The 15,029-nt window shown below is 46.8% G+C and overlaps 1 protein-coding gene across 2 annotated transcripts; it reads right to left on the bottom strand.

The window, feature by feature from the left end:
- Window positions 1-2,626: 2,626 nt before the first annotated feature.
- On the bottom strand, window positions 2,627-14,457 carry LOC104341394 (regucalcin). Of its 2 annotated transcripts, XM_086482221.1 has the most exons (6): window positions 14,295-14,457; window positions 11,086-11,268; window positions 9,601-9,816; window positions 7,982-8,113; window positions 3,404-3,558; window positions 2,627-2,677 (listed from the first exon to the last, which is right to left on the bottom strand). In XM_086482221.1, the coding sequence occupies exons 1-6, from the start codon at window positions 14,455-14,457 to the stop codon at window positions 2,627-2,629; spliced, it is 900 nt and encodes a 299-aa protein (XP_086338347.1). The 2 variants fall into 2 exon arrangements, with proteins under 2 accessions (XP_086338347.1, XP_086338349.1); XM_086482223.1 differs by lacking the exon at window positions 9,601-9,816.
- Between the last annotated feature and the right edge of the window lie 572 nt (window positions 14,458-15,029).

The following is a 15,029-nucleotide window of genomic DNA, read 5'->3' as shown; positions in this document are numbered from 1 at the left end:
GCAGAGGATTACTTGAGTTTTCTCCAGCTTGGTTGGCAATAAATACTCTTCACCTACGACTATAGATTCTGGTCACGAGGGTGAGGAAACCCTTCAGGGCACAGCAGTTGCTCCTCCTGATACAGCCTTTCCTGTCACTGGCTTCTTGCTCAACCCTAATTGAAATCAGTGCAAGTCTTTGATCAAAGAGGTGAGCACCATTAATAAGCGAGGGATTAAACAAAAGTCAGGAAGCCTTCCTAATTGAGGGAACCGGCAACCAGCAATCAGCTCCAGTTTGCTGGATCCAGCGCTCCGTCATGGGACCCGAGTCAAAATACGCCGGCAGCACCTGTTTGGGCTCCTCAGGGCTGGGGTGTGGGGAGCAGCTACGGCCTCTGCGCTGGAGCCTGTGGTGAGGCGTGCTCCCAGGGCATTTTGGTAACGTTAAAAATACTGCTCTCCTGGCAAGAGTTGGCTCTTCCTGCTCATGTGATGCCCGTGAAACCAGTATAGCAAAGCCCAGCGGGTGATCTTACAGAAGGAGGAGGTGGCATTTATTCATAAAATGTCTGAAGAAGCTTATTTATTTTACCTGCTCCTCCTCCCACGCCCACAAGCACAAAGACACACGTGCCTCAGACATCTGCCCAGGGCCACCGGAGCAAGGGATGGAGGATGAGGGGCTCCAGCAGCCACGTCCTCCCCACGTCTCCTGGGTGCCTCTTGGCCAGCAGTCGCAAACTAATCTTTGACCAGATTTTTCCTGCCTGTACAAGCTGTTGCTGTTACCTTTCCAGCGCAGCAACAACAAAAAAAAACAGATGAGCAGGCACCCCGTCTTGTGCTGGCAATCACCCTGCTGCCATCGCGGTGGGGTGGTGATCACAGGTACAAACCCCACAGTGCAGTAACCTCTGCAACAGGAGAGTGATGGCAGAGGGAGCTTATTTGTGTTTATGCCTATTTATTTTAAGCTGCATCTCTGAATGTCCATCAGTGACCCAACCCCAGCGGCCCTACAGTTCCTGAGCTGCAGTTACCATCAGGTTCATGACTTCAGTGAGATCAAAGCCCTCAATTTGCCACGTTCACCACCTCCCTTAACACATAAACTTTCCCTCTACCGTGCTTCGAGATTACCCTGCAGCACACAAAGTAAACGAAGGATGGTGGACACCCAAAAGAACAAACCCCAGCTTCCTTCACCGCCTTATGCTCATCTTCTGCCCTGAAGTGGGGCTGCTTCAGCCTCCTGTTTTTCCAGCTGCCACGACATACCCCCACAGGCTTTAACGAGGGAAAACGGTGACTTGCACAAAGTCCCCTTTGATCGCTCGGTTCAAAGCAGCACCGAGGCCTCGGTGTGATCCAGGGGCCAGGCAGCCCGGCGGCTCACCGCACGCTTGGCGGGCACAACAGACACAAGCAGCTCCAGCAGACAGAAGCTCCGACCGGCTTGCAGAGACGCACTGGAAAACCACGACGGACCGATTCTTGGGAGCTACCTGCAGAGAAAACGCACAGCCACAGGCTCTGGGCTGTCGGTGGCTTGCCCTCACACAGCGGGACGGGGACAGATAGCTATTCCACCTCCAGGTGGAGGCACACAAATATGGGAACGTGTAACACGCCAAGAGCAAAATCCGCAGTTTAAAAACTAACTGAGCTCTGTCACAGTTGTTTCAGCGCGTACAGGCCTGAAGTTACCAGCAAGAAAAGCAACGCCGTGAGTAAGCTTGCCATTCACAACAGGCGCTGTGAAGAAAACACGATGAAACTTCCCTTTCCTGCACGTCTGTAGCAGCAGTGGCCATTTGGGCACGCGGGCCCCTCCTGCCTCTCTGGCTGCTCTGGGGGAGTTTGGTTCAGCAGGAGGTACGTGCAGGTGGTGTCTTCTTTTAAACACAAATGGCTGAGGACGCCTGACGCTTTCCTGTCATCGCGGATCTCACAGAACAGGCCGAGATCTTCAGAGGCTGGACAAGGATACGGTTGTTGATCCCAAAAGTTTGGGTTTATATTTAACAAAATGAGCAACACAGCGACACGCACTGGGGAGAAATGATGATCCGCTCCGGCCGATGGAGTTAATTTAAGCACAACCACTGAGGCCTTAAAAACGTAATGTAAAAAGGAAGCTGCAGAGGCACAGTAATAGGTATTCATGTTTCGGTTGTTGAGAACATCATGGGACAAATGAAGCTCCAGTTAAAGCAGCGGTAAGACCACAAATGGATATTTTATGAGGAACTTTGAAAATACGTAAAAGAGACAGTACAAGTAGGTGAATCAATAAATCAATACAGTGTAAGTCGCAAATGGGAGAATAAACAATAAAAAGAAAATACATTAAAACATTATTTAATCATAAAAGAAAGTTACAATATTCAGTAGTTTGTTAGGGTGAGAATCTTTTTAGCATGGCAGAAAAAGCACGATCAGATATTCAAAGCAACAGAGTTTAAAGGGGAAAAAAAGATCAGTTTTAAAATATTCCATGTATTTCAGTAGTTTTTCATCCTTTCCTGATGAGGTATTATAACTGTCATGGTTTCAAAGCAAAAGATGCTGAACACCAGAATAAGACCTTTCCACTTGTCTTGCTTGCATCAGTCCTCTCTAATCCATTCTGAAGAATGTATATTTAACCTGCAAATGGATACGGTGGGACTCCTTTCACCCCTAGCCCTGTTATCTATCAAAAGAGAGAGAAAAAAAAAATTAGTGCAATTATTCACCACTATCAAACACTTGCTTTTCTTTCACAAGTAGACATGCTTTAATTTAGAAAAGGACCATGTCCTCCAAACTTGGCATCCTCACAGCAGCTCCTCACAGCCAGGAGCTTCAGCCTATGCTCTTTCTCTAAAGCTCAGTCACGGCAGGCCAGAGTCCCTTCCCCAAAAGCCCCTTCTCAGACACTACTGAGCCTTAATTCTGCAGCCCGCAACGTAACTAACCTTCCGTATGCATCCACACGCACGAGCAGGGCTTTAAAACAAACCTCAACGTGACAAATTTTTAAAGAGATAATTTAGTTATAACTAACTAGAAAGTAAACAAAAGCAGATGGTTTATCTGCCAGTGACTACAACACAGAAGTATTTACACATTCATTCCATAATAAATAGAAAAACTTGAACTGTGCTGGGAGGGGGAGAAGTAGAAAGGGGTGATGGCACGGAAAATTTGCAGTATCAGCATCGTTACAAATCTTAAACCCCAAAGTATTTTCAAATCCCTAAATGCATTCTTCTCATCCTGCAACAGAAATCAAATACGAACAGTAGCTTAACATACACGACTGACGTTCTAACAACTACCCTTTTCCTGCTTCCCACCACTCCAGCTGGTTTGCTACCTGAAAAACGCAGGAGGGAAAAAATGGCCTTCTAAAACAACAGGAAAAAGTATCATTCACCTTGAAAATCCCGCCAGCCTGCGGTTGCCGTGAGAGCCACTCTTTATCCATCCCGTCACTGGCAGAAGTCACATACATTTCTGAATAATCCTTCCCTCCGAAACAGCACGAAGTTGTCTTGTCAACAGGAAGTTTGACCGTCTGGAGTCTTTTTCCTGCAGAAAGACATGCATGCCGTTTCCTGTTCGCCTACTTACGACAAGAAATTTAAACAAATTATTGCAAATAACCGGCGTGGAGCCAGGTGTTCCACAAAAGCAGGTACCAGGGCAGGGGGAGGTCCCATGCTGAGTTTCAGCACACTGATGAGCACCGTGACAGGGAGAAACCAGACTTCGGCAAACCGCGTTGCTGACGACGTCTCATTTGACAAGCTTCAGTCTCGGTTATCCCAACACATCGCAGCCCCAACCCCAGCCCATCCCCTTAATTAAATGCTAACATCCACAGCACAGACATCCGTATGCGAGCTCATCATCCAGGCTGCCCATGCAGGCAATGGAAATGGGATGTAATTCCTCCCTAAAAATGAGTCAAATGAATCACGCCCTAAACCTGCTGACTTTTCTCCTTTTAACTACAAAGGAGGCCTGGAGCGAGCGGACCTCAAGCAGCTCTACCGAGGCATACCTCGTCCTACACCTCTACTGCCTGCAGTCAAGGAAGATTAATTCCTAGAAGTTTTTCCTGAAATTTCAACAGCCTTTCAAATCAAGCTTGCAGAAATTAGGGCTCATGGGACATGGCTGAAGCTTACAAGGAACTAGCGCTACTGTAAATAATATTATGCATTTATTATACCAACAAACAGCCACCGTCCTAATGACAGTAGTAAACAGGTTGCCTCCAACCTTGACCAGAAGGCTGTCGAGACACCTTACAGCAGATTTTTGTAAAATTCCTCCCAATTCTGGGCATTAAGTGCTTATACCCATCACACCTATTTTATTTACCTACAATTGAGTTTCTCTTCTAGAAATATGCACATGACTCTCCTTAAAAAAACATGTCATTGCCCTGGCGCCCCCAGCTGCCTGTGTAAAGGGCTTGGTCCCCTTACAGTAACTAACTGTTTAGCGATGTGTTGAAATAGCAGGAGAGAAACTTCGATGTCGGGAACCCTACAAGGAGAAAGAAAAAGTGGAAAGTTTGGCCCACTTAACACCTACAAGAAGTTTTTGGTCAACTTCAGAGGAGGGCACCATTTCCCAAAAGGTGTTTATCAAAGCAAGCACCTGCCGCTAAAACCTTTTGCCTCACCCAACAAGCTGTGCCTTGGTCCCTCGCGATGACGTAGCAGCACTGCAACGCACCGACAAACGCACAGACCGAACGGCTTCACCTGCCCCACAACACCGAGCGGGTCGTAAGCACAGGCAAAAGCAGAGCCACATTATTAGGCCGTTGGTGCAGTCCTGACACAACTGTGGCCCACCTAGCTGGGTACGCTGCTCCCCAGGGACAGTCTGGGCTCTGTTTTGGTGTGGAAGACAGCCTGGCTGAGCAAAATAAGCTATGATATCCCATACGGCGCAGGACTAAAGGATGCCGCCTGATCCATTTTACTTGCTAGTATGGATGCGACCAGTACATCCAGAATACAGGACTGAGAGGGATGAGCAGAATTGTCTTTGCTTCACCAACAACTCTGACACAAGGGCTGGATACTTTTAAACTCTCTTTTAATCCCAAAATAAATAGAAGAAAATAGCAAGTGTGCAGTGGTGAAAGAGCCTCTTTCATGTAACAGCCTGGAAAGTCTGAGCGCTCCGGGATTCCTGATGCTGCATAATAAGCTTATTTGGCACACATTTTGACCCACAATAGCCAAAGTAAAAATCAAAGTAAACCAAATAAAAATCAAACCCAGTGTAACAGCGTTCAGATTATCTGCATGTCTGGTTAACTGCTTTTTTCCCCCTGAGAAGAGCAGATTTTTCAAAATATCTAGAAAACCGGAGAGAAGTAGTCCTGCCTGTTGCCTGGGAGTGACAAGGACCATTACGAGTCCCAAGACAATGCTCCTGCCAACTTGCTCTAGCAGCACTTTGTGGTTATCCAGTCAGGCGGCAGTGGAAGGATTATGTGGCTACATGGGTTACATGGTGGCTTATAAAATGCTCCAGAGGCCACCCTAGAAATTGTCTGACACCAAGTCTGGGAGAAAATGAGTGGGAAAGGCATTCAAAGGGAAAAAAACATGCACTGTACTTGCAGGGTTGTTTCACAAGATAACAGCCCGGAAGATAGTGTTTACAAAGCTCCAAGATGAGCAATGTCTTCCTGGAAATGCAAGAAAATCTGCACGCGGATGCTCCAAAGTATTCTGAAGTATTCATCTATGCTTGCTATCTACAGAAGAGAGAAACTTAGCAAATCTTGTAGACCCTATACAAAGGATATAAAAATACATTGATCAGGAAAAACTGTAAAATATTTAATTCCTAATTAAAAGACATGATTGCAGGTCAATAAGTGACTGGAAGGTATGACAAGACTTGGCAACACACAAGTTAGACATCCCTTTCGAGCCCTTTGCAAACCCAGTGGGATCAGTCATCACAGCCTTTCCCTGTAGCACAACCTGAATCTAAAGGCAGCAGCTATCTAGGCTAAAGAAGCTGAAAAGCTGCCTCACCCTGAACCTCAAAAGCTTCACTTAGAACAGATGCCAAACAAACAAGTTTCCTCGCCCACTCCCCTAAAAACGCAGTCCAACCTTTGCTATCAGTGAAACCCAAAAATCCCTCACGTGCCTCAGATGAGCTTCAGCAGATGTATCTGCAACTGGCTGACAGTCATTCAAGCCACACTCGACAGCTACTGTACACTAGAAGAGAGGCGTTCATGGAGTTCTCTTCAAACCTGTCTGGGTTATCGCCCTCAACAGTTACAATTCACTCAGAACTCAGCAAATTGCAGATTTTAGGTATTACTTTCAAATGATAGTGCAGAGAAGGCAGAGAAGCACGAGCTATTCACAAAGAAGGTGTCTCTTTTGGACATGGACACCTAACCTGAGAAACTTCTCGCTGCTGTTCGCTGCGGGTGCTGGGAGTTTTACATGGGTGAGGGGAGACAGAACAGGTTCACAGAAAAGAGATCCACTGGCACCTACTGATACATTGAAATCACATCCCGGTCTGAAAGATGCTGATCTCAGCATCGTTAGGAGACTGGGAGTGCATTAGGGGTACGTACTCTGCTGTCAATATTCTTAGTCGCCCTATGCATCTGCTTATAGACACTAATTCCCTTTAGCTTTCCCTTAAGAAAAGGTCTCCAAAATGGAAAACAAGCCAAAAAAGGATGAAGGTGAAGGCCAGGGAGGAAAAAGGTAGAAACAGTGAACCAGAGAGGAAAAATGGCAGAGTCCAGTGCTCCAGGAGGTTATTCAAAGGGCTGGTGGAGGTCACCAAGCAGTGCTCTGCCCACCAAAAGGAGAGGGCATGGGACCAGAAACAGGTCGCAGAGCTGCTGGGATCTCTCAGCTGGCGCTTCCTCCACAGGACAGGAGGAAGTCCCGCAGGTTGGCCAGACTCTCTTTGTACTCACCTTTAGATGGGTACAAATCAAAAGCCGAGGGGAAAAGCACAGCCTGAGCCTCAAGTAAGAGGTTCCAGCAGAGTCCGAAGAGAGGCTGCAGCCTGACCCGCCTGGTGCACGTGTGCGGCAGGGCGTGCCGAGCACCGCAGGGGAGGCACGCACCAAAGGGACGCCAGCATCCCTAAATCTGCAGCACCACAAACCCCCGAGACTCCTGTTAGGGCTGGACCTGGGTTCAAGTGACCCCAGAGGCAACCCAGTGCAGTTGCTCCTGTGCTGTATTAGGCAAACCTGTGCCGTCTGGCATCTGTCAAAATCCTGCTCCCATTCTCCCCAGTGGCCCCTTGCAGACAGGGTGGTTCAGTCTCCCTGAAGTGCTTTTCTTACCCAGACTAAATCACGCCTGGCAGACCACCAAAGTCTAAATGAGAGTACCAACGACGACAGGCTCAGACAATGGGCACACCCAAGATGTTACTTGGGGAATGATAAAATGCGGTGGAATTCATTAAATATTTTTTTTATTATTTCAACTGCAAAATTTATCATGTAAGTGATTTTCAACAATAAAAAACAACGTTGCTGGCATCAGTGTCATGTGGGACTTGTATTAACCTCAGTAGGCTGCCCAAAATAACACACGATGCTGAAGAAACAAGAGAAAAAAGTGGCTTAAATCATCTTTGCTATTTCATGGCTTACTCATTTTATTCCACATAATTTATCAATGAGGTAAACACTGATCTTAATTTTGGAGGATGCTAACTCAAACAATTCACAAGTATAATGGTAATCTCCTCAGCAACTTTACCTTTTCCAATACAACAGAGGCTGGGAACAAAGGAGACTTACTTACAAAGCCAAATTTGAGAGCAGGGACGTATAATTAAAAAAAATAAATTACTGTTTTAAAAAGAGCAGATAAATGATTTCTGTAACGGGAAAAAAAACCTCTCAGTTTTTGCTTTTGTTTCTTCTTTTTTTAAAAAAAAAAACCCACAGAACTCCAATCCACCCTTTTCAAGAACTTACCTGTCTCAGGGTCAAGACGAATCACTCTCCCACCATTGTAACAAGCTACCCAGAGTTTGCCTTCTGTATCAATGCACATCCCATCAGGAATGCTTTCCTCTTTTTCCAGTTTGTATATACTCCTACGGTTGCCTGCAGGGCAGAAAAGACCCAACAAAACCGCGTGAGACAGTTGTTAAAATTTTTATCAGGCACAGCCCAGAAGAGTTATTTGTACTATTATTTTCAAAGGCTGTGCTCAAGTCCTGAGGTTTTTTTCAGATTGAAGAAATCGATCGTGCCTGCTGCCCTCTTTGTTTCCCGAGACAGCTGTTTCTCAGCATGAAAGCCTGTGGATCAGTTTCTGCCCACTGAAAGTATAATCTTTTCTCTGGTGTCCTTTTCCAGTGCACCACTCATGCTCCCTACTTACAATATTAAATTAATAACTGAACAAATTAATGTTATATATTTTCAGAAAATTAATTACTTGTTCTAAAAGCAGTTTGGGTCGCTTCCAGTCAGAGAGAACTGGAGACTTTTCAAACAGATTGCTGGAACGTGCCAATAATCACTGTTCCAACACAAAACCGACCTTCAGATGTATAAACTGAAAGTTTATATAAACACAGAGTTAGGAAAAGCATCAACTTCAAAGGCATACTGTCAACCCAAAACCAAACAATTCTATCTGAACTTTTATCCACTGTTATTAACGAAAATGAAAACCAACTTTCCAACATTGTTTATTTTATGCTCCGACAGCTTCAATGCTTCTCATATGTAGCAATATTTTTAATGAGTTTCCTTTGTGCTCCTGGGGATTGTCAGATTGCCCACAGAAAGAGAGCGAGTAAGAGAGAGAGGAGAACCACCCCATTTCCTAAAGAAAAATTCAACTGTAAACCATAGCAGAGAGATGTTGGGACAAGATGCTACAGCTAAAATGACTAAATTCACAGTTTTAAAACTAAGTATCAAATTGACAGGATTCTTTTAAAGCAAAATACTGCAGTCCACGTACTCAAAAGCAAAGTATTATTCCAAGACGCTGGAATTTTTCTTTTGCTCAAGCTTGTAGAAGCCCTTAAGGGGTTGTTTTGGTTGTTTTGTTTTAAATAAATGAAGGAAGAAGTTTTGGGTTACTGCTTTCCAGTTGTTGCTTAGCTCTGTCTGCAGAACCTTCATTTAAGAGCTTATATTTTAAAAAACGAAAAACCAGCCTTGAGAAGCTCGGAGAGATTTTGCACAAGACTACAAGCTTTCTGTTACTTTGCCTATGCTGTCAGGAATAAGAACCACGCAGCCACAGAAATCTAGCCATACAAGAAACACTTAGCCCTATTTACGCAGGAAGATCAGATAGGCGTTGTGTTTAGGAACAGGAGTCCAGATTATTACTCAAACTCCGCCACACAATTTAAATACTTCAGAATATTACCAACAGCCTCCGACTAGTTTGAGCTGGGAGCCTGCACAGGCACAGATGAATGTTAATATGGCTTCTGTTGTTCTGTTCTAAAGAGGTTTCTGAAGAAGCACTCCCAAAGCTCCCATCATCTCTGCGTAATAACCAGAACGGAAACAAACACCACAATCTTTAGGCACAAACGATTATTTTAGAATCCAACAATTCATACCAATTTTTCCAGTTTGGAGGTCATAATCAAAGGCATCCACTGAGTAGGACAAGCTGTCAATGTAAAAGAAGGTTTTGTGATCCAGCGACCAGTCCAGCCCATTGGAAATGTCCACCTGATCAAAGTGCTTCACCACTGAGAGGTCGGGTAAGAGTGTATACAGAGAGCCCTGGTGTCTTTCCAGCACGGCGGGTCGAATCTCCTCAGCCATTGTACCTGCGCAGAGCCAAAGGGGAGAAAGCAGGTTCAGAGCAAAGGGGCTCTCCCCTGGGTCTGGCGGCAGCCCCTCGCTACGATGCGCTGCCGACATAGAAGGGAGCAGTGTGGGGGCTTGAGAAATTCAGGGAAGAAACCAAGTTAAAAGCAAAAGAGAAAGGTAGACTTCGAAAGTGCTTGCTTTCAGCCCAAGATGACAAAACACAGCCTTTGGGCTTTTTGTTGAACTGTGGCAGAAATGGTGTGCAGCGTGAGATTTCTGCTAAACGTTTTATTCAGCCATTCAAATGTTAAGAAAGGTGTGGTCAGCATTTAACTTCCCACAAATCTTAATGTCTTGTACAGCAGAGAGACTGGAAAAAAATGTCCTCCTCCTTCAGAACAAGCCTTATTAAATCCTTTTCAAAAACAAGTCTCATCATTGTGGCTCAAAGCTGGGCAGCTGAGACTGACTCTTGGGCAGCAGGATAAAAACAAGTGAAGGTAAGCCTGGGGACCCAACTGCAGGGCAGATGCACAGAATGGTGTTTTAAAAACCAGGAGGACAGGATCACAGTATGGCTTGAGGCTGGAGGGCATCTCTGGAGATCATCCAGGCCCAGCCCCTGCTCAGAGCGGGGTCAGTCACCTCAGGTTGCTCAGGGGAGCCTTGTGTCTTGAGGATCTCCACAGATGAAGGAGACTCCACAGCCTTTCTGAACCTGTTCCACCATTTGGTCTTCCCCAGTAAAGGCCCTTTCTTATGTTTAAACAGAACTTCCTGAATTTCAGTTTGTGCCCGTTGCTTCTGGTCCTGTCAGTGGGCACCACTGAGCACAGCCTGGTTCTGTCCTCTTTGCTCGTCCCCCATCAGGTACTCACACACACAGGTAAGATCCCCATGAGCCTTCTCTTCTCCAGGCTGAACAGTCCCATAGTCTTTAGAAATACCATCTATAAATCCTGATTTATGAAGAACAAATCCCACAATATCATAAATTTCCTGCTGGAAAAGTACTTTCTATGGCAGCATTCAAAACAAGCGTGCCAATAGGGAGGAGGCAAGTCTTAAACTAGGCATGCTCTGAATAGTGAGCCTGTTTTAAAAAAAAATAGTCCTGATTAGATGGTGTCCAGGTCGTTTGTAAATGCAATCAAACTCTGCTGAAGACAACAAAAAAAGAAATCCCCACCATTTAACTATGGGCTTGCAGCATCTGCAACTGATCGCTGCATCTTGTCACCAAAACCCACCGGAGCAGCAGAAGGAAGGAAATGCCTGCAGCATACCTGCGAAATACCTCCCAGCAGGATCCACTTTCCCATCATTGAATCGGTTGTTTGGTTTATCCTTGTCCACGTGAGTAATGGTGGTTACCAGCTGCTCTTTCCATTTCAAAGCAGCAAACCTGGTTCCCAGGGTGATGACGTAATCCCCAGATTTCCGGAGAGCCACAGAGCTCACGGGTGCATCTAGAAACAGGGTGAAATGGAAGAGAGGTGTGTGCTATGGAGACACATTTCTCTGCTGCCCACTTTAGACATGCAAGCAGTCACACTGAACTTGGCGAGACCACAGGCAAGAGAAACAACCTACTTTTCTACCAGCAAAACTGATGTTTAAACACATTAGAAATAGACTCTTTCACTCAAAGAGGGTGTACTTAATGCCTACAGAAAGTTGTTATGAAGAGAATCACCCGTTTGGGACATATAAACTCAAGGAATTCGAGTGTTACTACTGTTTCCAGGAACAATAACCACTACCAGCACCTAGTTCTGCTAGGTCCTCAAAAAAATCCCAAACATAAAATGGGGACAGATACAGGCAGTATGTTTTTTACAACAGGTTACTGTGTGGGTTCCCCTCTCCCCAAGGGAAAAATCAATTGCCATGAGAGCTCTGGAGCAATCATGTTTGTTTACCTCTTGGGTAAATCAGACCTACAAGGCCATTCAGTCATAATTCATGGAGACAGACAGTATCTCCGCACCAGGACAGGTCATGCTGGGCAGCAGAGCTACCTCCCTGCACCACACTCAGCGCAGTTCAGACATGCCTCCAGCAGCACCAATGGCCTGGGCAGTGACAGAGCTTTCAAAGAGTTAAAGGAAAACAGGAAATTAGTAAATGCTGCATGGATAGTTTACACTCATTTGAGCTATTATGTAGTAAAACCTCAATTGCAGGTTATTATAAAGGAATTAGTAAAAAAAAAAAACGGAGAAAGGAGTGTGAAGACAACATTTCTAGAAAAGTCTACAATCAGATACAATACAAGGAATAATAACTTTAAACAGGGTAATAAAGTCTAGGACAATAGTTAACATGCATGCGACCAATCGCCAACTTTCTAATTTAAAAATAAAACATTTCTTGTATTTACAGCTTTGCAGAGGTGTAATTAGGGAACAGTTTCACAAACACTTCTAACCGCCACCAGCCACCACTGTTGCCAAGAGGAGCTGCTCCTTTCTGGCTGCTGGCTCTTGGCTCAGGATGCCCCTTCCCTTTGTGGGCCCACCATGCCAGAAATCCGAACGTTAGCTGCCCCCAACACCCGAGCTGCACACCTGACCGCAAGCTCAACTCTAGCAACTCCTTCACCTAGAGGCGGGTGACCGCCCTGTTGAGCCTGCTGGTGGCCTGGGCTCATCGAGGCGAGTGGGTGCCACTGCTCCTTCCCGTGCCAGCGCAGAGAGGTCAGCAGAGTCCCCTCAGCCGTGCGTGGCACCCGCCAAAGGAAATCATTTTGCTGCTCTTCCGATTGCCAGTAACCACGCCAATAAAGGCGCTTTTCTGCCTACACCTGCAGCAGGGGCTTTGCAAGCAGAGCATGGGAACCCACCTCTCCGTTTGGGCCATGGCCCACAGGAGCCCTTCAACCTGGGCAGCCCTCCCACCCTGGGGGACAGCAGCCCCCAGACAGAGCAGCCTGTACACTCCCTGCCTGGCCCTGGAGGCGTTGGCCCCCCAGGTGCCCCTACAGCCGCAAGACCTAACAGCCCCATACCTTCCCAACAAAGCACCCTAGGGGCAAGGGGTGTACGAGGCTGGACACAGCCAGACTACTGTTCACTGCACAGATCAGCACAAGGAAGCGTATCAGCCCTTGCACCCAGCTCAGCCCGCAGCCACCCCGAAGGGCTTTGTTAAGCAGCATCCACAGGAATTTGATTTATTTGCAACACCATTTCATGCCGAGCAGAAATCTGACCAGAAGGTCTTCCCCCCACCCACCCCGGAGAACAGTTATGCATGTAGTGGTGTTTTCCCTGTGGAGTTGAAAAGGGCATTTGAAGCTGTTACTAAGTGTGGGGTTGCTGCAATTCTCTATAAGCATCAGTAAAAAGCAATTTCCCTCTCAATTTCCACTTTGGACGTCAACCCACTATTTTTATCACATGGCACTATTTGCATGTTTGGAGTTTTTTGGTCTTTTAATCATGGTATTCCCAAAGGCACAGCTATGAATTATAATTATTTTATTACTAAACAGAGGAAACAGAAGGAAGTAAAAAAAAAAAACCCAACAAAAACAAACAAGAAAAGAGTAGCTACTTCAGCTGCTATCCCTTCTACATCCCCAGAGAGGCCACATGTAAAAGATTACACCTTCGAGGGTAGGTCCAAGTTGTGGGGGGAGGCAGGGAGAAGCATGCTCCCTCAGCTAAGGTAAGAGCAAAGTTTGGGAAGCAATGTTTCCAAAATTAGTATCATGCCTTCTCTCACCTTAAAACTGGTAACTACAGTAATCTGAAAGGCAGACAACTCCAGATCAATTTATTGTGAATAATGTGAACAAGCTTATGGATGGGCAAAAGAAAGTGATTTTCACCAAGTGTCACTGAATATGAGAAAGTAATAAATCCAAGTACTTAAACCACTTAAGGAGCTGTCTTCAGACAAATAAATATTTACGTTACCACATCCAGAAGTAAATCTGCAACTCTTTATGGGAGTTAGCACACTTATTCCTTTCTGGAATAATTACTTATACTATTGAGGCTCTAGCTAGCAACAATTAACTTAAAAAAAGGCACTTTTCTTAAATCATTATGGGAAATTTTCTTCTAATAAAGAAAATGTTATGGGCACTGCTCATACAAATCAGTAACAAAACTCCCATGGACATCAACACCAGAGGAGAGTCTTGGTGACCCTTACCTCTGCAACAACGAGCGAGCAGAAGAGAGCAGGTTGTGAACGATTTACAGGGAAAAAAAGTAGATCAAATGTAACCCAATAGCACAAAACCGTAAGTCCTCAGGACCTAGTCTGGCCAGTCACTGTATTTAGTTTCTGCATGCAGCACAAGCCCCAGCGTCCTCTTTGGCCTAGCAAGGTCAAGCTTTGGGGAGAGGTCCCCCGGCACCAGAAGATGAGCACCATCCAGCACCACCTACAGGAGTCCTGCCCGAGTTCGGCAGGGAGGCAGCACCACATCAGAAGGCACAACTCCCAGGTTCAGCCGAGGTTTTTCCGAGCCATTCCTTACCCACAGAGACGGCCTGCACTCCCTTGGTGGCGGAGCTCCACCGGCACACCTTCTTGCCCGTGATGTCCACGCAGAGGAGCGCGCTTTCCTTCTCGTCCCACACAGGCGACTCCCCAATCCTGTAGCCCTCGTTGGCAATGCACTCGATCTTGATCGATGCCATGCCTGTAGGGAAAAACCACGCCGCTTTACGGACGCCTGGCAAGAGCAAGGCGCTCATAAAACCAACCCCCGAGGCCGAGGGCTGAAAACCAGCGGCGAGGCCCGCGCCCGGCCCAGAGCCGCATTTCGGTCTGGAGGGGTTTTACCTGCACAGAGCGCGGCCCACACGGAGCACGGGCTGTATTTGGGCTGCTTCGTGCTCGTTAGTGACTCTCACATGCCCAACAACGTGTGTTTATTGTCCCGCCCCGCCAAAGCCTGCGGGGAGCGCGGCCCGGCCCCGCTCGGCCCAGCCCGCCGCGTAGGACGGAGGGCGCCGGGTACCCCCCCCGGTGGGTGTGCAGCCCGGCCTGCCGCCGCGCCGGACGGCCAAGTGGGGAGGGGAGGGGAGGGGAGGGGGAAAAGTAATCACAGAAAGGAAGGGAAAAAAAAAGAAAAGAAAAGAAAATAGAAGCGGGCGTGCGGGCGCCGGGCTGCGCCCGCCAAGGAAAGGCCCGTCCACCGGCGGCGCCCGCCCGCTGCTCAGGCGCAGCTCCCGCGGCGGCACCGCTGCCGTGCGTGGGGCGGCGTAAT

The sequence above is a fragment of the Leptosomus discolor genome, chromosome 1, assembly GCF_034619465.1.
Source record: "Leptosomus discolor isolate bLepDis1 chromosome 1, bLepDis1.hap2, whole genome shotgun sequence".
Lineage (NCBI taxonomy): Eukaryota > Metazoa > Chordata > Aves > Leptosomiformes > Leptosomidae > Leptosomus > Leptosomus discolor.
This window is presented reverse-complemented; position numbering and strand designations above follow the sequence as displayed.

Excerpts from the sequence above, each read along its gene's own strand:
- LOC104341394 (XM_086482221.1), bottom strand. The coding sequence starts at position 14,457 with ATGGCATCGATCAAGATCGAGTGCATTGCCAACGAGGGCTACAGGATT. Across the intron at positions 11,269-14,294 it reads AGTGCAGGCCGTCTCTGTGG|ATGCACCCGTGAGCTCTGTG; the intron begins GTAAGGAATGGC and ends CCCTGTTTCTAG. Across the intron at positions 3,559-7,981 it reads TCGTCTTGACCCTGAGACAG|GAAAAAGACTCCAGACGGTC; the intron begins GTAAGTTCTTGA and ends GTCTTTCTGCAG.